The sequence below is a fragment of the Amphiura filiformis genome, chromosome 7 (assembly GCF_039555335.1).
Source record: "Amphiura filiformis chromosome 7, Afil_fr2py, whole genome shotgun sequence".
NCBI lineage: Eukaryota > Metazoa > Echinodermata > Ophiuroidea > Amphilepidida > Amphiuridae > Amphiura > Amphiura filiformis.
The window spans coordinates 13,068,637-13,094,496 of NC_092634.1; the positions used below are offsets into that span (position 1 = coordinate 13,068,637).

Sequence of the window (25,860 nt, forward strand, 5' to 3'; positions counted from 1 at the left end):
GATTTATCCTTTGCACATCTTGGCCCCAGAGGTCAAAGGTCACAGGCCCCAGGGGCCCAAATGTAAAAATACAACAAGCATGCTGTTTCTCATTAAATGAAGCAGCCTCGGGGCCCTGAGTTGGTACACTGATAGATCCAGGGTACTCTATATAAACAAGTATACATGAGCCCCACATGTCATATATTATGGGCCCCAGGGCCCCAAATGTTAAAATAAGGGACAACAGATTGACAAGGCTAGCTATAAAACTACAAGGCCACTAGAGCTCATATGTGGCACATATATGGGCCCTAAGTTGTAAATGGCATTTTGCCCATTTTGGCCCCAGATGTTTAAGGCTAGGGGCCCCATGGCCCAAATGTTAAAACAAAGGGCCTGTCGTTTCTCAGCAAATAAAGGAGCTACAGGGTTTAGATTTGGTACACTAATAGGTCTTCAGCATTATATTGTTATATGTATATATGAACCCCATTTGTCACATAATATGGGCCACAGGGCCTCAAACGCTAAAACATAGGGCCGGCCGTTACTCCGTAAAGAAAGCAGCTACAATGTCCAGCTTGAGTCTGCTGATAGCACTTGAGAATTATATTTCAACATATGCACATGAGCCCCAGAAGTGAAATATTATGGGCCCCAGGGCCCCAAATGTTAAAGCAAAGGCCCGGCCGTTTGTCATCAAATAAAGCAACTTTAGAGCTCAGAGTTTGTACACAGATTGCACCTGAGAATTATTAATTTACATACTCCCTCTGAAATGGCCACAAAAAAATAGGCTGTTTCATTTAATTTACATATTCCCTCTGAAATGGCTGTTCCATTTAATTTACATACTCCCTCTGGAATAGCTTTCCCCTAATCAAATTACATATTGTGAATTTCAATAGCGTATTAGGCCTATAATAATTATAGATGATGATAATTGGAAATACCATGTGTGAAGCGTTAAGGCTGTTCCATTCAAATTACATACCTTTGGCTGTTCCATTTAATTTACATACTCCCTCTGAAATGATCCCAAAATAGCTGTTCCATTTAATTTACATACTCCCTCTGAAATGGCTGTTCCATTTAATTTACATACTCCCTCTGGAATAGCTTTCCCTAATCAAATTGCATATTGTGAATTTCAATCTATTAAATTGCATAAGCTATGCCTTAACCGCAAGGCCACGCTCTCCCCTCCCACACTGTGAATTAGAGAGACTGACAACAGCACCTTAAAGTCCTCAGCAAATAAGCACTGTAAGTTTGTGTAAACCGATAACATGCGGGTATAGCCGTATTTGTGTACAAATATATAGCCTTCTAGTTCTAACTACCTCTGATTATATTATTATAAAAGCAAATACTATTTCCTTGAAAAGAATAAGTTTTCCCTTCCATGGAAATAATTCTGTGTTAGAAAAATTTTCTTCACATTGGAGACCCAACCTTACTCCTTCCAAGACAGATAGCAAATGTGCCTAATCCCTGACCAACTGGCAGTGTCAGAAGGTTATTGACACTTCCCATTGGCTACTTCAAACAATAGACCTTATAACCTCATTGGCCCTTGCAAAAAGCCATTACTAGGCAACCAATCAATAAATAAATCATATTGATTTGCCCAAACACAAGCTTTGGACCAGGGTTAGCCTCTTTCACAGGAGGTAAATCTGTTTATTGTATAAATACAATAAACTTTATTACACAAACAAAGCCCAAACAAACTGGTGTATGAATGTACATGATATGAACGGTAATATGGCATATAATTTTTGTAAGACCTTAAACAATCATTTTGTAAGTGACGCCCCTATTATTTATTAATAAAGCAGTTACAATAAAGAATAATCATGTATTGAACTGCTCAATTTTTGAAAGCATAGCCATTGTAATTTAGATTTAGTGTATTTCAAATAAATTATGGCCTTTGTCATAAGTGTTTGGAAAATATTGTGACGACTTCCCCCGCGAACTTTTATAAAAATGGTATGAAAGTTTTGTCTTGCTACGCACAGTGACATCGCCCCGATATCTTCATAGTAGAAATCGCCATGGTAGGTTGAATCCACAGCCACCTATGACCATTTTATTCGGACCTTATAGAGATGCATATTATTAGCGAAGTGACTTGACTAAGGCTACTGTATAGACGGGGTAATTGATTTCTCGCTCTGTGAGCAAGCTTGTATACGACATTGCGGTCAATGGTTATACTCTCTCCACTTGAGTGAGTGCCGCTATAGCCTGCTGCGCGCTGTAGTCCATATAGGACCAACGCAATATAAAATTGAGAGTTTTGGTCAAATTTTGACTTCAAAGCGCACGGCCAATTTTCAAAGCGCACGCTAACGACTATAATATCTGTTCAACACGTATTTTCAAGTGTATGAGACCACATCTGGTTTCTTGAGAAAAATTCATTTACGGGAGATATTCATCATTTTGTAACCCAGTATCCGAAGATTTTCGTCTGATATCAAAATCGTGCATAGCAATTCACGTGTATGGATCCCGTGTATTCATTTTAATGTCTCTGCTGCACCAAATAATTATTAATTATTATCCAGGCGATGTCGGTGTGCTACGATGCTTTGCACTTTGTGCACATTTTCTGACCAAGAAACAGGAAAATAGATAAAAATAAGTTAAACTGATTGATAGTCTTTAATGGATTGTCATAACTAAACTAACATTTTGATATTTTTTATTCTAAACATGCTAAAAACAAAAAGTTCTCTCGTCCCAACGCGCAGTCGGGCTTTCTTGTTAGAACGAGGCATTCCATCATGCATTGTGTTTAGTCATGCATTGTGTTTAATTAAGGAACACTGCGAATTTTCAACTACTATGTCCACGCCGACTGCGCCGAGATAAAAACCTAGACCTACATGTCCAATTTGGACATGGACGCACTTAAATAATGGCCCATGCAACGAAACCTTGGACGAACTCGAATAATGCGTTTTCAACTGCGTCTACGCCGACGAACACCTGGCTGTTTTCGCCCTCTCTGTGAGTGTGTTCGGTTATTTGTCCAATTACCAGAATCCAAGAAGACATTAATATGTGACTGTAGGGGGGGGGGGTATTTGTCCAACTACCAAATAGGTGGCGCTTCGTTGAAGACATTGAGTTTTCAACTGCGTCTACGCCGCCGACCAACACCATCTGGCTGTCTTCAACCAACACGCCCTCTCTGTGCGAAACGTTTCTCGATTATTTGTCCAATTACCAGAATCCAAGACATTTAAAAGACGTGACTGTAGGGGTTATTTGTCCAGCTACTAAATAGGTGGCGCTTCGTTGAAGACATTGAGTTTTCAACTGCGTCTACGCCGACCAACACCGTCTGGCTGTTTTCAACCAACACGCCCTCTCTGTCTGAAATTATTTGTCCAAATACCAGAATCCAAAAAGCCATGTCGTGACTCACACTGTGGTCGTGACTGTAGGGGGATTATTTGTCCAACTACTAGATAGGTGGCGCTTCGTTGAAGACATTTGTCCAAGAACCAAAATGTAAAAGAAATTATGATGTGACTATAGGGGGATTAGTTGTCAAAATACCAAAAGAAAATATCAAATTAAGGGGGCTATTCCCTTCGAAGCAGCTCGGGGCTGTGCCCATGGTGTGGTGGGTATTGTGTAGCTAAGCCAAATGCAAAAACAGTTTTCTGTGACGTCATCACTTCGGTACTCTTGCATTTTATTCCATCTATTCAGTAGATAGAAAAAATATGTATATATGAATTTAAAATTAAACCAAAGCAAAATGTCGCAGCACTTGAAATTTTAATTTGATCCTCAGAAGATATAGCCCCGGGATAAATAGCACACCAGTAATATGATTCTATAAAATGTCGCTTTATCTTAATTATAAATTAAAAAAAAAAAAAAAAAGGCTAAATAAATAGGCTAAATAAATAGGCTAAATAAATAAATAAATAAATAAATAAATAAATAAATAAATAAATAAATAAATAAATAAATAAATAAATAAATAAATAAATAAATAAATAAATAAATAAATAAACGTAACGGTTGCCTTTTCCAGAGGTCTATACTTTGAATTTGTTTCTACGCTCACCTGTAATGGGTTTGAGCACTTTTAATTCCAAAGTTAGTCACCTGAAAATAATACTTGTTATAATTAATTAACTAATTAATAATTAATTAATTGAACAATTAATTAATCAATTGCGATCGATTGATTGATTGATTGGTTTAATAATTATCAATTAGGGCCTAATTGATTGATTGTTTGATTATTGATCGATTGATTGATTGATTGATTAGCATTTACAAGCAAACAGTCAGTGTGGATGTGGAGTTAAATTTCTGTCCCATGGGGTCTGTCCTGCTTAATTAAATTAGGGTTAATGCTGGTTTCAAGCGGCAGGAAAGTATGCTTCAGGGTCTGCCTGGGTCTGGGTTAATTTTTCCAGGGCTATCCAGTTAACTAGTAACAAACGCAGGGCGCATGCGCGAACCGGGAAGTTCAAGCTTGCTGTAGGCTCGGTCCCTACACATGTACACACATACTCACCGTATATGACACGTTTGCAACGCCCCGACTCAGGTGTCAATTTGTGGATTAAATTAAATTAAATTAAATATCTTTTTTTCTATATGTCCGTTTCTCCGTCTCCCGGGGAATTGACTTGAAAACACTATGAGGATTACTCAGTTAATTTTTGAGGACAAAAATCATGAAATTGGTGGTGTACAGGAATTTTGTTATGGCCAAGTTTTAGGCCAAAAAATATGATTTTTTCGAAATTTTTTTGACCGAAAATTCGACCCTTTCTCGCTTATCTGATGAATTTTCAACTTCTTTTTGACATATGTGCTAGATATGACTTTGGTGTTTATATTCCCTGAAGTAATTGTTGTAATTTTGCTTAGTTTTATAAAAAGAAGTGATTTGCTGCATGGAGTTGTATTGATATTCGGCTTTGTTTACGTTTCAAAACCAAAACTGAATTTCCCGGTTCGCGCATGCGCCGTGCGTTTGTTAAGCTGAATTTATACTCGATCGCTTTTGCAGAAAAGCGATTTTCACGCATGCTCAATGTTTACTTACATTTCCAGAGCGTCAAGCCGATCAATCGATTCAAATCGCGGAGGCAAAAACGATGTCGCTTTTGCAAGTTGAAGAAATCTCAACTTCCCAGCGATATCGCTTGACACGTGAATGCGTCAACCAATCATATACAACCAACTGGATCTATTATTTTGCTAATTAATTTACCTTTCTCGATTTTTAACTTTTGGTGATAAATTAATTCAAAGCAATAATTATTGACAGCAACTCATGTTTTAAAAATGTATTTTGTGGCATTTAGAATATTTTAATTGTCGTATGCAATCGCTATCGCCGTGATAAGTATAAATGCAAAAGCGACGGGCGATGCATCGCAAAATTCGGCGATTGCAAATCGCTTTTTCAAAAGCGATTAATCGCATCGCTCGGCGATCGAGTATAAATTCAGCTTTACTAGTTAACTATCCAGGGCTTTGTCGCCCTCTAGTGTCATATTTTGGTCAATAAACATTCGGAAGTGTCAAATTCGGTAACGAATTCGTCACCTTGCAGTTGGAACTTGTTGACTTTGTTCCTTTGCCACCTATTTTGGGTTGACATATTATTTTGCTTTATCGAATGTGGATTTCGAGAATACTCCGACTACGAGCTTCTGAGGTGGTTGTTTTATCTTCTGTGGCTAGCATCAAACGTCATCAGCGTCTTGTGAACCTGAAAAGGAATACAGGACACTTCGCCCACAATGCACTTCGCCTACACGCCATTTCGCCTACGTGCCATCTCGCCCCCTAATTAGCTATTGTGGCAATGCAACGCAATGGCATTGTGGATGTATACGATCGATGCGCACAGGATGTGTGTGTATTCAGATCGTACTATCAATGATGTATTCATTAAATCGCCCTACCATTGAATGGACGAGAATATAGTGACCACGTCCTAGTCTTGAGAATAGCCCGGTGTCGATAGGTGATGATTGTTTTTGATCATGGTGCTGTGGTGATTTGAAGTTGAGAAGTATAGACTATAGTTGTATTTCCCCCTCACCTAATTTAGCTATAGTATCAGTATTGCGTTTCCGAAATAAGAAAAGTATAGTGCATCAAAATTTAATAGGCCTACGTTTCCTACGGTACCGTTTTTTTAATAGTCTTTTGGACTTTTGCATGTTTTCTTTATTGGGTAACTAATATTCTTCTTTTATATTTCGTAATGTTTTTTTAGTGTTTGGCTTTGTTGTTGTTCTTGGTTCTTGCTATAATTTGTTATGTTGTTTAATGTTTATTTGTTTTTCTTCGTTTGGATTTATTAGAGCTTTGTGTGAGTGGGTTTTTGGTTATATTATATTTTCAATTTAGTTTTTTCCTTTAATTGGTGTATTGTTTATGCTTTTCTTTGTTTGGTGAATAATTTCTTTGTTTGGGATAGGTCTATGGCTTTTTGCTTGTTTTTGTTACGTTTCTAGTTATATTTTGGCTCGTTTTGGTTTGGTTATCCTTTTCTTTATTTTGTAATGTTTTGTAGCCTACTACATACTAATTTGGTACGAACCTATTGTTTTTTGTATATTATGCGTTTTTGTTTGTTTTATATTGTCTGTATCAATTAATATTATGTATGTCTGTATTTTGTACTGTTTCCTTTTGATTTTGTTTATTTGGTATTGTTTTCTGACATGTTTGGGGGTTGGGCTTTTTTTTTGTCCTCTTTTTGTTTTTCCATTTTTATGTTTTTCTTTAATTTTTTTTTTTTTTTTTGCGTATGCTTTTCTTTGGTCTTGCTTTCTTTCGGATTTACGCCTTTTTGTTTTATTTTTATGGTTTTTTTTCTACTTTTTGTTATGTGTTATGTTATTGTTTTGTTATGTGGTTCTACTTTTTTTTAAATGTTTTAGTCACAATTTTGTTTTACTTTTATTCGCCTCTTTTATTTGGTCTGATTTTATGTTTTACTGCATGTGTTCTTAATTTCTTATTATTATATTGCCACTTTTGGATTGATTTCCGTGGTTCCTGGTCAGTGGGTTGTTGTTGGCATCTGAGTCTGACTCGCGGTAGGCCCTATCTGATCGGTATGGTTTGGGTCCAAGTTGGTCTTTTATAATTTTCCTTTAGCTCCCGCCCGATAATAATATGATCGGCGAGCTAATACACAGATTGTAGGCGCTGGAATGAAATAGCAATTTTCTTCGTTTTAAATTTGCCTCATTTGTTTGGCTCGAAATTAAAAGGGGATAATGCGATCAGTACGAGCTAATATATAAGAGCTAGGCCTATCAGTGAAAACTATCATTTAAATAGGAAGCTATTTTTTATGCAAATCACACATTATTGAAGGACCAATTCGTATGAAATGGGAATGTTTTGTGTAAGAAAATAATGTAACAACAAAGAAAATTAATAATTACATAAATATAACATATTATTGTCTTTCTCGTGTGTCCACGGACAAACGAAGTATAAAACGAATTTAAAAATATGCATTAATATTGTACTAGTCATATATTATAATGTTGGAGATGCTTTTGTATATATTTGTGTTGTGTATGTTGTTTTTTATTCTTTCTATCTTTTTTTCTCAAGTTATTTGTGTTTTGTCCTGTTTAATATAAATGCAAAATGAATAATAATAAAAAAGGACCACTTCATATAACTTCCAAATCTGGGAGTTTGATAAACCTAGATTTGGAAGACACGTATGCCTATGTCATGTGCACTTTATTCATGCATGTCGTATAATTTATACGGGTGTTGAAACTTTATAAAACAAACTGATAATGATGATTTATAAATTATGTTTAAGCTAGTATTCTATAAGTGTCGTACTCATGCAATGCTATTATTTAACCGTCTAATCTTTTTGACAGTCGGACGAGTAGGACTTTTTTTCTTTATAGTTTATGCTTAGCTCAGAATATATGATCACTACTAGTATCTCACATGGCGTAAGAAAGACCATGAAGACGAACTGGTGAAAGTTCCTTTTCGGGTGGGCGGTTAGTGGACTTTCACAGTTTATCTTTCTTGACTGGCGAGAACTATTCTTTGACCGTTCCTCATCAGGCATTTCCCTTTTAACAAAGGAGCACCTGCGCAAATGATGTAGCATAAACACCGTCAGCATGATCTGACTCGTTATACTTAATTGCTTTGGCTTCAAGTATTTAGCATGTATCCTATATAATATATTTATTTGATTCAAATGCAAGTAAGGCTTTAGGTATTTTAGTCTCAGCTCAAACCAAAGTCAGAAAGTTTGAATTATTTATGTATATGACATGACCATTGACAATACAATAACGTATCAAAGGGGAAAAAATAATTAGGCATAGGCCTCAAGAAAGAAAGAACAGGATTGAATAAAGAAAAATTAAGGACATAAGGAAAGAAAGACTTTGGCCTTATGCCTGAAGGAGGAAACTGGGTTTAACAATCTAACGGTATTCGTTTATAGTTTGAACCATGTGATTATCCACCGGAGTACAAAACAAGCATAATTGGACGGGAAAGAGAAAAAATGATTATAATGGGTGTACTGAAATGACATGTGAAAGACTATAGCTAAAACTAAAAGTTTTAAAGACCTACGCATTTACAGATGCAAGTGTTACGTTTCTCTACGCAACGTGTATATAGATGGTCGTCTCATGATGGAAGGGCCTTTTGATGACCAATGCTCAAAGTCTATTCGGGCATTCCCGGAGTCAATTTCTTGGTGACAAGCTCAAAGTCGAATCCTTCCCCTTATTTCTTAAGTTTCTCCTAGTATTAATTTAGTGTGCCTAAACTGAACTGTCAAGAGCCGCCAAGAGATAAAACCATATAATGTAGGCCTTCGATCGTTTTACATAAAACGTTTCAACCCTGATCATGCTGATTTTTTGGCATTGTAATGTTTTAACATGTCCACTGAGTATACATTGGAATCAAATTCATTATGTTTGTAAGACATCGGAGCTACCCTGTGAAAAAATTTCAAATAAATGGAAACATTTTGTGCAATAAATGTGTTTATTGATATACGAGCTGTGATTTAATTTGAAACTTTTTCCTAGATCCTGTTAACACGCACCGCGTCTTCTAGGTCTATCAAATACCATGCATAATTTCATTTTAAACTTCATATAAATCATTATTTTGCCCCGTATTTTGCCTGTTCATGTGCGCACCGTCTATGAATAGGTCTTCCCTATCTAGGCTTATCAAACACCCAGATTTGGAAGCTCGGATTACTCGGATGTCGTTTGCATGATCAGGCTGGGCATACACACAATTAACACTTGTCTAAAATAATTCCTTCCTTGTTTCTATTATTATAATTATTCTCTTTCTTTCATTTATCATGTGTATACCTTCTTGTATATTATACATGCACATCATATATTTCTTTACTGATTTCTAACAAACACCACCGTTAAACAAAAACAAAAAATTCAAATTCGGATTTATGCGCGCAAAAGTAACATTTTCAATTTCCGCGCTTGATTCTTCGAGATGTGTTCAGGAAGGGGTGTGTATGGAGTGTTAGGTGGGGTGTGTATACGGGAGTGGACGTAGAGAGAACAAATAAACAAACCAAAGTCATTATAGAATTATAGGAGAAAGAAAACTAAACACAGATTCCGGATTCAGTTTTATGCGCGCAAAAGTAACATTTTTCATTTTCGCGCTCATAAGGTATTTCAGGGGCAAATTGTGCAATAAATAGGAGTAGGAAAAAAAAAAGAGGGCAGTTGCTGACAAATGAGGCCTTTCAAGGAAGACCCCCCAAAAAAAGTTCTTTCTGGGCCATATTCTAAAACTTAGGACTTTTCCACAAAATGGTCTTGGGAGCTGGCCTTTTGCGTGAAAACAATAAGAAAATGACGGGTCTTTGGATGTGTACGCCTATAAGGGAGCATGTTAATACTAATAATATTTTTTGACAAAGAATAACCCCAAATTAAAATTTTAGCGAAATCGTATTTAGTATTAACCAGTTTTGCAAACATTTGCAACCTTTTCTTCTTCGCGTGCCTCCGATAGGCCTACGTCGCAAGCACAAAACATGGCCCGTATAATTCTCGGGGTCTTAATCCAACTGAGAGGATACTTGACCCGGGACTTGTCAAACAATCGATCGTACATCAGTGTGTATGGCATGCGGCCGCGCCCGGGGCCCGGCCTTGTCAAGGAAGGAAGGTACATCGGTGTATTCTGGCATTTTTACGTGCTTGGATCATGGTACCATTGATTGAACATAAGCACACCCGGCGTTTTCGTGTAAGTGGTAGCTAATATCCGCCGTTAACACGCGGTGCAAAATGGGGCATAAGTCACTGCACAGCACCCCACAAAATATCTCAAAGCTGCATGCTGCTGGCGTTTGTTTTGCTAGTTGTGCGCATTTGTCTTTGAAAAATTTGGCAAATATTTTTTTTCCCTTAATTGTTTCATTAGGCTATGTCAAAGAAGATCTTCTCTGATTTAATATCTTTTATAGGACTGCAAATATCTTTTATAGGACTGCAAGTTTTAAAAGTTTTGAACATCTCAAACTTTATTTTAAGTGAGTTTGAGCCGGTAAAATGAATGATTCGGTTAATTAAATAAAAATACACAAAACTCGCAAGTGCTTTTTTTGGCCATATTATATAAATTATTAGGCCATACTGGCCATAATTAATTTAACACTAAAGTATGAACTTATATGAAGTAAGTAAACATAATTTGTAAAATAAAATAACACATATAATAGGGCCTAATTGATTCTTTTGTTCATGAAAACATAACTGTAAAAATAAAATACATAGGCCTAAGGATTTAACATAAAAATACATTTATAATGCCTAAATTTCGGACATAATAAATTAATTATTGTTCGTGAAAATATAAGCTGATATAATGTAAAAAAGTGATGCCGATGATGGGAAACTTGGAATCAACTTTCATTACCCTTATGATTTTGTATCATAATTCAATGGCTTTCCCTCGTCTTCGTGTGCATGGTACGGACAAGCACAAAACATGTTTTAACACGGCCCGCAATTACAATTTTTTTGTTGCGCACACTACCCGTCCTCCAACACGCTGGCAAGTAAAGACTTCCGCGAAATCGCCGGGTATGACATGGGTAAATCAATGGCACTGTCACCGTAGCACCCAATGTATTCCGGGCCATTCCGTGGTTTGGCTGGCGGTCACGCAGGGGACTTGTCAAGCAATCGTCGGCAGCTAATACCCGCGGTGTAAAAAGGGGCGAAACGCACAGCACAGGCCCTGCTCGCTGAAAATGGCCAAAATTTATTTAAAACACTTTATCACGTTATCAAGTTATTAAAAGTAGGCTGAAAGTTTTAACAATCAATGTTATTAAGAAAATTAAGACTGTCATATTTTTCTTTATAATTATCATCATAAAAATGCACGTATAACACACTTTAACGAGAAGTTATCAAATTATTAAAAATGCATGTTGAAAAAATGCATACACATATTAAAATATTGTTATAATCACATCAGCACGGTGTGTTAAAAACCGAACATAATCTACACCGGGACGCGGACGGTAGGGGCCTCAATTTATAAAACACACACATACCCCCACACACACACCCCAATTTGTTGAATATTCCCGTGCATTCATTGGAACGAATCCTTGATCGTACAGTCTGCTACCAACACAGGAACACACGACCCTTCCGGTCACATCGATCGCCATGATACATCCACAACCGCCATTGCAATGCATTGCATTGCATTGCATAGGGGGCGAGATGGCACGTAGGCGAGATGCCGTGTAGGCGAAGTTGCGTGTGGGCGAGGTGTCCTGTTTCCCCTGAAAAGCTCACGATTATTGTCGAGCTCAAGTAAGCTTAAAAAAAGTTATTTAGTTTTAAAAGCCGGGGCTTAAATAGTCCGAATAATTATATATAATCAGACCCAGAACAAATTATTAATTTCTGATATTATCGTGTTCTGGGTCTGAACTGTTTTCATTCGAAATCTTGATGGCAAATTGGACAATAGAAGCACATGGTCATGATGGTAGGCCTAGGTATACTAGTTCTAGGTGAATTAAAATTTGCCATCAAACTGCATCATTTCATATATCAAATTAAAGCCCTTGAGTAAACAAAGCCAAAACTGAAAACCATTTTTTCATAGCACTTTCCGTAGCAAAGTTGCATCTTGTCAAAGATTGACTTTCATCAAAAAGTTTCAGCTAGCAAAATTCCCCAAAACGGCATTTCGGGGGTGTTTCTAGATCTTAAGTCTCATTATGATAGCAGCTTTTTTTTAATGGAACTGCTATCCAAATCCCTCTAAAATTCCATGTGCGGGTGACTTATCACCATAAAAAATCACATATTTGGGTCAAGTGAAGTATAGAAAACATATTTATGTAGGTTTCTTTCTTCGGGCACTTGTTTTAAATTTCTATGTAAAAATGCATTGACATTGTCGGCGAATTTGGCTGACTAGCAAATGTGTTAACTAAGGTTTGCCTGGGTTACCTACACATGGTCCTACTTCACAGTTTTTTAATCCCCTATTCATGTTGCGTGAATCACTGATTTAGTCTCTATTGTGGACCATCCTTTTGATACTTGAGTATTTGGACAAGCGGAACAGTGTTGACAGGCCCCTTTGCAGGCTGCGACAAATCGCCTGTCCGATAGCCCGGGGCAATCACATTTTTTGTCGGGCAATTAAAACTCTGAAGAGCTGTGCCCGATCGGGCAAGTCTAAATTTAAACCAATTAAAGCTTGATGATTTAAAATGGAGTATTTCTGTCCAACTTGGCGTGTTCACAGAAGTAAAGAAACGTCAAAACAAAGTAGAAAACTTCTTGAAATGGAACTCAAATTTCGCAAGGCACTCGTATCCCACACCAGACTTGCAGACATATACATGTATATATATGCACATCATGCCGTTACGTGACGTATTGGAAGTTTGGCCAATTATAGAACCTGTTTCGTGCAAATATCATGACGTCAATAACGTCAGCTGGCCATGTATTTGCATATGATTGAGATTGAGATGTACTAGTGGTTGGCGAAATTATACGTAAATCGCTGTGACTTTACTGACAAGATTTCACATAAAATACACATTATTTTCCACATGTAAGAAACAAACAGTGAAATAATTGAATGAAATGTTAATTTTTTATGCATTTCATGAATACTCATTTATTTATCAACTTAACTGAGAAAAGTATTGGATTTCTGTAAGAATGAAACTGTCAAATTCGGCACACTTACGGTACTATGCACTGCACTGCATGATGAGTACGGTAAGTGATTTTGTCGCCAATTGTTGCCGGGAAGTTTGGGTTAATTTCGGGCAATTTCGGGCAACCAATTTTTGGATATTGCCTGCCCGATCGGGCAAGCTAAAAAATAAAATTTGTCGCGGCCTGCCCCTTTGTCTACCTCTCTGTTTGTAAACAAACGAGGAGGTCGAAATCTTCCTCCTCGCCGAATACGAAAGTCAGCGTAAGTAATAGTACGGCAGGACAGGCATAAAAATTTCAAATTAATTCTATTAACATGAATTGTTATTTATTGGAAGAGAGAACTTCTCAGAAACAATTTGACACCAAAACCAATCTTCTACTGTATTGCTAAGTGAAGTTATGACGAAATTACTGTCGGAATATTGGGCCATTTTCTCTGATAAGACTTGCCATAGGAGTGCATGGGGGACTTGATCATTTTGTGCCCCCTGTCAATTTTTTGTTTTCACTGTAATTTAATCTAATTTTGTTGAATATTATGTATGTTATCATTTTCAACACATCTGTGAAATTTTGTATGAAAATTCAAATTTTAAGGTGGTAAAAACGTCAAATTTTGCCAAAGTGCTTTCTCCCAGCAAATAAGTGAACTGGAATTGTTATGTGAAAAGGATGAAAGTTTTTGTCAAACCATGTTTCCCTTTTGTCAGAAGATGAATTTTGGGTCAAAATAGAATTTTTTCCCCAAAATGCCCTTTTTGACCCTTTTTTGACCAAAACGGTGATTTTCACCAAGGCATATCTCACAGAAAAAAATATTCAAAAGTGAAGTCAATGTTGCATTCTGCTTCCTAAAGCATTGAATCTGTTGTCAATGCAAACTAGAGCATCTGAAACAGATTAATTTTGGTTTTATTCATCATTTTCTCCAAAAATGGTGTTTTCACTGGCATAAAATGGCACAGATTTACATAGGGCTTTATTATCAAGTAAAATAAATAGCTCAGATGTGCCTGTCCCTAGGCTTAAACCTTATAGTATAAATCTAGTTCCAATATAACTCAGTATCTTCATTTATTATTATGACGTTATTGGATACAGTAACTATAACTCAGTATCCTCATAGTTAATGCGTATCACTTATTAAGAGTGGAATTGTACAAAATAATGCATGTGTACTGAGATGTTGATGCATCTAATGCACGAGCCCCGAAGGGGGGAGTGCATTAGACGCATCAACATCTCAGTACAAGTACATTATTTTGTACAATTTCTCGAGCAACAAGTGGTACCTGTACGCATTTATTAACCTATTTCATACACAAGAAAAAAATCCTGTGATTTTCGCCATTTTTATAACAAAATTGTCACTGAAAATGTTGGAAAATGCAAGCAAATATAAATGCATCCACCCGCAAGAAAAATGTACGTGTCTGAAAGCACTGTGCGTACTACGCGGAGTGCGCGTCCGTGCAATTATACAATATTTATGCACGGCTAGTAACTAACGTCATGAACATGTGCCTTGATTGGTTCTCACTATCTAGGAGTGTATGAATTATCATTATGACATTATGAATATAATTTACAATGCTTGTACGAAATAAAAAAAAGTAACTTGAAAAATAAACACAGATAGTTGAATGAGGGCAGCAGACAAATGCATGACTGAGCATCTAAATCTATCTCACTGACCTCCAATGGGACCCATCCCTATTAATGACGAAATAGCTATAGATGCCCTTAATTTCAATGTGTACATGTACGTCTGAAAATTTTGCCAAGTGCGCAAACAAGCCCGTCTTTAATCTTTCACTGAAAAAAGACTGGATTGTTTGTGCACTTTCCGAAGTTGTTGCAGTATCGACTTCACTGCGTACACTGTGAAGTTGGTGGTCTGACCTGTAATTTGTCTATTGCTAAAGAGAGTTGTCACTTGCTCCATGGTCATAGGCAGCACACCACCAACCGAGGGAACTGAATTTGAGTCACTCTTGAACGATAGAATAGGAGCTCAACATTTATACATATCTGTTATTGTTAAAATCTTACGAATCGAATATGCATGGGCGATAGAAAGGCTCTTGGAAGCCAGAGTCTTAGCCAGAAATCAGAAACCACCCGTCCAAGCAGACACCAAAATTTGACCCTCACACTACAAACCAAAAACGACCTAACAAGGAAAAATCGTCCTAAGATTATCAACATCAATGAATGAGGAATTAGCCTAAGTTGACAAAAAGAATTTAGGGAGAATTTAGGAGATTTTAGGGACATGAAAGGTCGATAGACCGCCCAAAACTGCCACCCAAAGCAAAATCAATACCAATGTCTCCATGCCCATCAAGTATCGAGTAAACCAATAAAGCCAACGTGAACCACTTTATATCCGGGCACTTACCATTGAAATGTCAATCTCAATTAGCGTATAATACAAACTCTGTTAGGGCTACCACGATGACAAAGCAGCCTTTGTTAAGAAGTGGAAATGTATAGCACTTATCATGTTTTATTTTTATGGTGATCGATCGAATAGTTGACCGTTAGTTTTATTACATCACAGAAAGGAACCGTCAGCGTGGAGAAAAATAAGTTAAAAAAGTTTTTTTAATCAAGTTCCAATTTATATGAAAGTTAGTTCAGCCGAAAAAAAAAATCCCACAACAGTCATACCGCGTATGGTTATCTCTGGAACGTGGTTCAATATCATGCACATCGCGCACATGATTTGATGTAGGCCTAAACAATAATTATGATTAAGAAAGCCTACTCCCAATATTTTTGTTATGTCGTGATATTCACCCATTTACCATTTTCAGCTGGATAATCAATGCTGCGATCTAAACAAGTTGTAAAATAGTATTGTTGAAGGGCAAATAATTCGCGAAATCGCTAAAAAAAGGGGTCTTTTTCCCCTAAAAACTTCGCGAAATGAGTTGCAAAAGGGGGTGTTTTTAAAGTTCACCGACAAGCATGAATACCCGCGGATGCACGGAGTGCGGGGACCGGGGGATTTTGTCGACGTTCATGCCTACTCTTCCCGCTACTCTTAGTATTTTCAATTTAAAAAAATCAATGAAACCCGATTATATTGACGGTTCATGAAACGAAACAGCTTAATTATCTTTTAAATCAAGCAAACAGATCTGCAGGAAGAATCGACAAAGTAAAATGTACCGCAAACTCTCCGTATCATTTATTATGTTTTAATTTGTTTATGTTTGTTTACAAAGATTTGAGCGAGGGGAGAGAGAGAGAGAGTCCGAGAAAGAGTGTTTGTAAGAAACATCTCAAGACATAATTATAATATATTATAATATAAGTTCCTACCTCAAAAAATTCTTGAGTAAACGCAGGAAAAATCGGGGAAGTTTTGTTGTCCATTGACCGGGCCGTTGAGATGCACTATCGCATCGCGGGATTTTTCGCCTGCGATATGTATGCTCATGACATCAGGTTTTCAATTTCATTTCGTTTTACTTCAGACCTTTTGTGGCCTAGAACTTACAAGCAAATGTCCCAAAATAATGTTTTTCTCGTAAAGTATTCTACGCAATGCAAGTATATTGGATCAGGATCAGCACATCACAATTTACAGATAGATGATGGCCTGAGGATGCCGGATCAATTGGATACCTACACTACAGTACTGGTTAAACATTGTTGTTAACTACTTCATCCGGATCCGGTGCGGTTCAAACAAAAACAAAAAAGCCAACATTTATTGGTAGATATATTCCATGATCAAATGCTATAAATTGTCGGCACGGCATTTAATTCTCCCGGGTTATTTCTCCATTTTGATACAATTTCCAGCAAATACCGTCATCAATTAACTTTCTGCCGCCGCTCCATGTAACTATATCCATCATTCTCGTGCCTCGAACTTCGAAGGTTGGCCTAACAAAGTAACTTAGGCCTACCGCAAGGCCGGTACCAATGTCAGGAAAGACCGGTCGCGTTGTCAGTGGTCTGGCGAGTTCGTCGTCCAACCCAAGCATGAAGTTCAAAGAAATATAATTTTCTTCAATCTGATATAAACGTCTAGGATATGGATAGTCCAGTAGTCCACATTAAAATATTATTTTAAAACATCATGCTGCTTCCTGTTCATCTCCAAATGAAATCATGGAAGTACCGTGAGAAAGTCTTGAGTAGCGTCAACGTACCCACTTGACCCGATGATGAGCATGTGTAATTATGTGCATGTACCGTCCGTTTAACGTGTTTACAAACAATTTACACTTGGCTTTATAAATAGTTGCTGTATAATAATTGCAATTAATAAAAACTGAGGGTTTTTTCTACTTGCCAAAAACAATGTTGCCAACAAAAATGGAAAAAACTAAAAAAACTGATGAATGTTTCACTTTTTTTATCTCAAAACAAAATTATTAATTGACAAATAATAATAGTAATAATAATTCGATCATTACAATATATTATTTCCTTCTGTCATTTTTGATCAGCAAGATTCTAAATTGTCCACGATTTCGTATTTCCTTGATGATAATCCATCGCTGTATTTTTGCCGATTTTTATTCCTTTCTGATTTATTCCAGGTACGTATCTTCCAAGTTCAAAAGACCCAAGCTTCTATTTCCCATCATGTTCAAGATTTACTCATGCATGGATCAAGACATCTAATTATAATAAACATATGTTGCCCCATTCATAAAATGATCATCAGGTGTCCTTCCCACATCATTTGTGATTGGTTGGTTGTTTTGAACGTGCCAGAAGTCGACCACAAAGGGACCACAAAGGACACACCGCTCAGTTAAATCTACGTGGTCACCATGGTTACAACTCGATGCATATGGTATGTTGTCAACGTTCCAAAAATAACATCATTCAACCGTTGCCATGGGTTGGAAGCAAGACTTTTGTTTTTATCTTTGCATTGGAAGCAATATAGACTTTGGTTTAGACCAGAGGAGATGCTCATCTTCTCTGGTTTAGATGGAGGGGGGAAGGGGCTCATGAACATCACCCGTTGCCATGGGATTGGAAACAAGATAGTTGGTTTTAGACCGAGGGAGTTTTTACTCTTCCAAAAAAAATCCCTAAATATGGGTCCCAATTTGAGAAAATGTGGTCAAAAATATATGGAGCCCCCAAAGTAACATGAAGGAAAAAAAACTATCTGGGGGTGCGGACAGCTCGACGTCCGAGATGGTAGCTCAAAAGGTGCGACTGAGTTGATTGCTCAGGGTGCGAGGTGGTAGCTCAGGGTGCGAGGTGGTAGGTCAGGGTGCGGGATGGTAGCTTGGGGTGCGAGGTGGTGGTAGCTCGGGGTGTGGGGTGGTAGCTGAGTGTCCGAGATGGTAGCTCGGGGTGAGGGGTGATAGCTCAGGATGCGAGATGGCAGCTCGAAGTCCGAGATGGAAGCTCAGGGTCCAAGATGGTAGCTCAGGGGTCCATGATGGTAGCTTGGGTGCGGGGTGATAGCTCAGGGTGCCAGCCCGAAGTCCGAGATGGTAGCTCAGGGTGCGAGGTGGTTGCTCGGGGAGGTGGTTGCTCGGGGGTGCAAGGTGGTAGCTCGAAATCCGAGATGGCAGCTCTGGGTCCAAGATCATAGCTCGGGGTCCGAGATGGTAGCTCGGGGTGCAGGGTGATAGCTCGGGGTGCGGGACGGTAGCTCAGGGGTGAGGGGTGATAGCTCAGGGTGCGAGATGGCAGCTCGAAGTCCGAGATGGAAGCTCGGGGTCCAATATGGTAGCTCGGGGTCCAAGATGGTAGCTCGGGGTGCAGGGTGATAGCTCGGGGTGCGGGGTGGTAGCTCGAAGTCCGAGATGGAAGCTTGGGGTGCGAGGTGGTTGCTCGGGGGTGCGAGGTGATAGCTCGAAATCCGAGATGGCAGCTCTGGGTCCAAGATGGTAGCTCGGGGTCCAATATGGTAGCTCGGGGTCCAAGATGGTAGCTCGGGGTGCAGGGTGATAGCTCGGGGTGCGGGGTGGCAGCTCGAAGTCCGAGATGGAAGCTCAGGGTCCAATATGGTAGCTCGGGGTCCAAGATGGTAGCTCGGGGTGCAGGGTGATAGCTCGGGGTGCGGGGTGGCAGCTCGAAGTCCGAGATGGTAGCTTGGGGTGCGAGGTGGTTGCTCGGGGGTGCGAGATGATAGCTCGAAATCAGAGATGGCAGCTCTGGGTCCAAGATGGTAGCTCGGGGTCCAATATGGTAGCTCGGGGTCCAAGATGGTAGCGCGGGGTGCAGGGTGATAGCTCGGGGTGCGGGGTGGCAGCTCGAAGTCCGAGATGGAAGCTCGGGATGCGAGGTGGTTGCTCAGGGGTGCGAGGTGGTTGCTCGGGGGTGCGAGGTGATAGCTCGAAATCCGAGATGGCAGCTCTGGGTCCAAGATGGTAGCTCGGGGTGCGGGGTGATAGCTCGGGGTGCGGGATGGTAGCTCGGGGTGAGGGGTGATAGCAGGGTGGGAGATGGCAGCTCGAAGTCCGAGATGGAAGCTCGGGGTCCAATATGGTAGCTCGGGGTCCAAGATGGTAGCTCGGGATGCGGGGTGATAGCTCGGGGTGCGGGGTGGCAGCTCGAAGTCCGAGATGGTAGCTTGGGGTGCGAGGTGGTTGCTCGGGGGTGCGAGGTGGTAGCTCGAAATCCGAGATGGCAGCTCGGGGTCCGAGATGGTAGCTCGGGGTCCAATATGGTAGCTCTGTATCCAAGATGGTAGCTCGGGGTGCAGGGTGATAGCTCGGGGAGCGGCATGGTAGATCAGGGTGTGGGTGGTAGCTTGGGATGCGAGGCGGTAGCTCAGGGTCCAAGGTGGTACCTCGGACCAACAGGTACAATCTCAGCCCCTGAGTTATTAAAATCAAACATGGATCCCGATTTGAGAAAAAAAATGTGTCCAGATTTTAGAAAAATTTGTCAAAACAACCATTTAGGTAAAAAATAAATATGGATAGGGGTTTCAGAGTTCCAGCGGCACACCCCTGTCAAAACACCGTAATTCGAGTATTCTCCCCCGAGTTCCCGTGACATTCGAGTATGGAAGATTTCATGAAACACAAATTCGGATTTATGTGCGCTATAACATTTTCCATTTCTTTCATCAGCGAGTATGTTCTTGAATGTGTGTGTTATAGGATGGGTGGATATAGAGAGAACAAATAAAGGAAATTTGTGCAAGGAAACACTGAAAATTGTGACGACAATTATCGAGGCTGTTTTATTTATTGTCGTCGTCGTCATCACCTTTGTCACTCCCCTCCCCTTCTTTTTACCACAATTGTTAGACCCAATCAAACCATTTGGTGTAACCCTAAGCTCATCCCTAACGCTAACTTAAAATGCCCTAAACCATAAAACCATAAACCATTGAGCGCAAAATCTAGATTTTTAACTTTAGCGCTCATGCACGTGAAACTGAGTCGATGTGGATGGGTTGGGGTGTGTACACGAGTCTGGTGTAGGATATAGTCTGTGCCGGCACCAGGAATTGTTTTCGGGGGGGGGCGGCATTGGGTCAAAGTGAATATCGGGGGGGATTAACTAATTTTACACACAATTACGGCAAAAAGTGGAACATTTCGTAAACTGGGGCGGTTTTACGGAGGGGGGGTTCTAGGGGTCATGGGCCATCATTGTACCAAGTATGGCCCCCGAGGCTACTTTAGTTCTTAAGCTAGAGGAGTGCAAAGGACTGGTCTTGAAGGAGGAGGAGGAGAAGGAGAAGCCGAAGACTAAACACAACAAATACAATATCTATGCCCCGTTGCACGGGCATAGATAAAAAGTACGCGAATTCTACACTTTCAATTTATGACAAACACTCCCCCCACACTCCTACTTACAAGGTATAAGCCCAGGTAAAAGCACCATAGCTCAATCTTATACCGGTGCTCCTTTTAAAACACGGGAAATCCCAGCATGGACAGCTCCGATTTAAGCTATGGATTCATCACTGTTTGGACTCATCATATTGATCAAAATTTTATTACATACTCTCCACTTTAAGGATTAATCTTAATCTCAAATTATAGTATTTGAGATTTTTTTGGGGGGGGGGTGGGGCTTGTACGCATATACACAAACAACAATGATTAAAAGTTATTTCCAAACAGGAATTGACATTTTAATTATACCCCACCCCACCACACCCCCTACACTCAAATTTTATTTCAAATTCGAGTATCAACTCCAAAGACCATAGTGACCTACACCCCACCCCCACCACATCCCCTACACTCAAATTTTATTTCAAATTCGAGTATCAACTCTAAAGACCATAGTGACCTTCACCCCACCCCCACCACACCCCCTACACTCAAATTTTATTTCAAATTCGAGTATCAACTCCAAAGATCATAGTGACCTACACCCCACCCCCACCACACCCCTATACTCAAATTTTATTTCAAATTCGAACATCGGACTCAAAGACCATAATGATCTACACCCCACCCCACCCCACCCCCCCTACACTCAAATTTTATTTCAAATTCGAGTATCAAAAACTCAAAGACCATAGTGACCTACATCCCACCCCACCCCCAAGCACTCCAAATTTATTTCAAATACGAACATCGGAATCAAAGACCATAGTGAATTAAATTTACAAACTTTAATTAACTTGAAGACTTGATTGACTTTGAATTTAAAAGCTGAACAAATCTACACTGCACGAAACGACCCCTTCCAAACTTCAAATGCACAGGTGTTTGGCCAATTGCCAAAGATTTTTTTCCCATTGTTATTGTCCGTACTTCCAAAGATCTATTTTTAGTTTGGTATACGTCTCTTGAGAAATTGGACCTGTGATTGGATGATCATGATACACGCCCCGAACACACCCAAAAATCGATAGTATAAACATCTAGCTGGCGCTAGGATCCACAACATGCTCATCTAATCAGGGCACAGTTCTTTAACCCCAATAAATTTGTACTAGGCGGTTACCCGTATTTGGCGGTTCTCAGCTGTCGCGATTACCTGGCTGATGGTGACTGTACCCACCAAGTTTTATGCCCACAGGACAGTTTTACTAATTTGACCTCAGATGACCCCTTGTGACCTCGAAATGACCTTCCAAAATTTGACTCTAAAAGTTGACTGTACCCACCAAGTTTCATGCCCATACGATATTTTTTTAGTTATTTGACCTCAGATGACCCCTGGGTGACCCCGGATGACCCCAAAATGACCGTCCAAAAATTTGACTCTAAAAGTTGACTGTACCCAGACTACCCACCAAGTTTCATGCCCATACGACAGTGTTTACTAATTTGACCTTATATGACCCCTGGATGACCTCGGGTGATTTTGGCCCACTTACCGAAACAAACTTGTTTTGTCTGAGGTCCAGATGCACCCACCCACCATTGTTTGAGGAACGTGCTACCCCTAGTCTCTGAGAAAATAGGCGGAAAACAGTTTTTACTAATTTGACCTCAGATGACCCCTGGGTGACCTTGACCCACTAACCAATACAAACTTGTTCCGTCTTAGGTCAAGATGCACCTACCCACCAAGTTGCATGCCCATATGACAGTTTTACTAATTTGACCCCTAGATGACCTCTGGTGACCTTGACCCACTAACCAATTATACAAACTTGTTCTGTCCCGGGTCAAGACGCACCCACCCGTCAAGTTTGAGGAACGTGCGACCCCCAGTCTCTGAGGAAAAACAGTTTTTACTAATTTGACCCCTGGATGACCTCGGGTGACCTTGACACACTAACCAATACAAACTTGTTCTGTGTGGGGTCCAGCTGCACCCACCCACCAAGTTTGAGGAACGTGCGACCCCTAGTCTCCGAGAAAATAGGCGGACAGACAGAGTCACAGACAGAGTCACAGACAGACAGACAGAGGCACAGACTACCAGTATTATTGTATAGATATTCATTGAATGACCTCTGAAAACTTGGGTACAAAAACTAATACCTTGCAACTTGAGGTCAAATTTTGCACTATGATTGTAAAATATAGTTTATTGAACTACGCCATTGGGATGAGGACATCGTAGGCATCATCAGGTCAAGTGGGTATGTTGACACTCCTTTCTCACGGCCGCGCCCGAACAAGAGACATCAGACGTGACATGGGCAGGGCTTCAATCTGGAAATCATGGTGTTTACGTTTTTAGAACAAATATTTTATGCGGACTATCCATCGGACCAAAGATCAGATTGAAGAATATTTATTTTCCTGGAACTTGGACGATGTTTGCGTTGGAACTTGGAGTTGGAGGACAACTCGCAAGACCACCGCGGACGACGGGGAGCTGACGGGATCTTTTAAACTGCATACATCCAGGCACGCTTGAAAGATGATCATAATAATTCATGATTGGAGAGGATTGATTGAGTTGATGACTATGTTAAAATGTTTGCTGGAATCTGTATTAAAATTGGAAATAAAATATGACAACAATAGAAATTATTTGATCATGGAAGGATTATATAAAAACTATTATCATCGATATAAATATGTGAACCGCCGCCCTGGGTGATGCTCCAGAATCTATGACTGAATTCTGAACTTTGATGTTCTGATCACCTATTCAGATGCATGCTTTTGTGGAACTACCTTCGAGTTATATCCTACGTTATTATGTGGGTCTTCTAGGACACAAAAGGCCAAACGTAAAAGAAATAAAAGCTCGGGAAAATATCGAAATGAGCATACGAACGACAAATCAACCTAGGATTATTAATGCGGTCAACAATATTGAGCATGGTGAGTTCGATATCAAGATTTATTGCAAACAGCGCAAGCTAATAATTGACTAGTTTATTTATTTGAAATTCATCATATCATAAAAAAAAAATCGTGATTTCGAATTTGATGAATTTTAAACGTACATTTATAATATTGTTTAAATAATTGCAGACCTATATAATTATAGGCCTACATATTTGACTGGTCACTTCCCCAGGATCACTCCTGAATCTGCATTTTTGTTTTTGTTTTAATATATTTTTCTCATGCTACATTTTTTGTCATCTTCGTTCGGTCATTTCTAAAAAACAAATGGTCCATTTTTTAACCACATGGTTTAACCTACAATTTTTTTAAGTAAGTTAATTATTACTAGTTTTAATACACGCATGGAAAAATTAAGCAAACAGAAGAAACTTATATTCACGGTTCATATATTATTTTTAATGCTGGGATAACCGACTCCACGGCAGAAATACTATGCCTGATTTGGAACAAACAGTGTAGTGGAGCTTCGGCGATCATGATCAACAACAAAATCGATTTTATAGCACGCACTTGAGCTGGCTCGGAAGTGGTTCCTATCGATCGATTGTAGGAGTTGTGTTTGGCTGATACCCGTGGCTTTCTAGTGCTGACATGCTACCAAGCTGATGTTTTGCAAAACGCAGCGGTTTTGCACCCAAAAAAAAATTGGGTGCCATCCTAACTCGCGACGTAAGATTGGGTAAAACAGCTTTGTATACCGCCCTAAATTGAAGTGGGTCGTCCTAACACTGCCTAATAATGCCTAAAAACATAAAAGATTGCAGAGATAATTCCTCATTGTTGTGGGGGATTTAAGTTACGTCGATTTTTCCTTGTTAGGTCGATTATGGTTTGTAGTGTCAATTATAAAACAACTTGTCTACATGTATGCCCATGGAAGGGTCACTAGGGTCAAATATGTCCTGATTTGGCCTTTACATGTCACTCTGAATTAGTCTCAAGTTCATATAACCTTAAAATCATCTGTTTTAGAGCTATCACATTTGTAAAATCCATTAAATCCACCCGTCTAAAATTAGATTAGGCCGTCTTAAAGACGGGTGGACGCATGGCTGGCTAAGACCTTGCTTGGAACAATGTCATGGCCGGAACCGGTAAGGAGGCGCGAGTGTTGATTGAAGCTGTTCAGGGGCTCGTATCTCAAAAGTTAGTCTCAACTTCTTTCAAAAGACCAAAATTAAATTTTAATCTTTTTAAATTAAAAGACATTGGTGCCACCAAAATATGAAAAAAGGGGTACAATTACCGAATAGTGTGCAACATTGCATTCCATGCAAGGGATTGCATTCCAAGTCTGCATTTAAATAAAGTGTCAAACAACATCTGGCAGCAGCGCTCTCAGTCAAGAGATGTCTGATTTCACTGTGTAGGCATTTTTTTTTTGTTTCCCGTTTGTTCTCTCATCTTTTCTTGGGACCCCACTGGAAATAAGCTTGCCTTTTCTGCTGGCTTAATGGGTTATCCTGGCTTGTTATTTATTGTCTGTGTAACTAGGAAGATTTTAATGTATTTACCATGAAAATGATATTTTCCACAGGCATCTCCATAATACTATATTAGTATAGTCGTAAATCCCTCCTTTCTACGGGAGCACCCTCGGGAAATTTAACCCAATTCATCTTCAATAAATGCCCCCCCCCACTTTTGGAAAAATGCAACGCCCCCAGGGCATTTATTACAATTTTTTTTTTTTTTTTTATGGTAAGAGTTTCTAAATCCAATGCTATACGTACCGGTACTGAAAGTGTATTCAGCAATTCAAACAAATTTAAAAAAGGCTCCTAGATATTTTTATCTAGTTTTTAAAAATTAATACAAAAAATTTTGGCCCAAGAATTTTTTATGTTTACGTTTTGTGGGATTTTGGGCCAAAA

At 39.3% G+C, this 25,860-nt stretch overlaps 1 protein-coding gene across 1 annotated transcript in view; it reads left to right on the top strand.

Moving 5' to 3' along the window:
• The first annotated feature begins 5,567 nt into the window (after positions 1 to 5,567).
• The window catches only part of LOC140157650 (putative cytosolic acyl coenzyme A thioester hydrolase-like), a 37,576-nt gene continuing 17,283 nt past the window's right edge, over positions 5,568 to 25,860 (top strand). The window contains exons 1-2 of the mRNA XM_072180891.1: positions 5,568 to 5,745; positions 11,851 to 11,882. Coding sequence (XP_072036992.1) covers positions 5,654 to 5,745; positions 11,851 to 11,882 — 124 coding nt within the window. The 5' untranslated portion in view covers positions 5,568 to 5,653. The remainder of the gene's footprint in view (positions 5,746 to 11,850; positions 11,883 to 25,860) is intronic.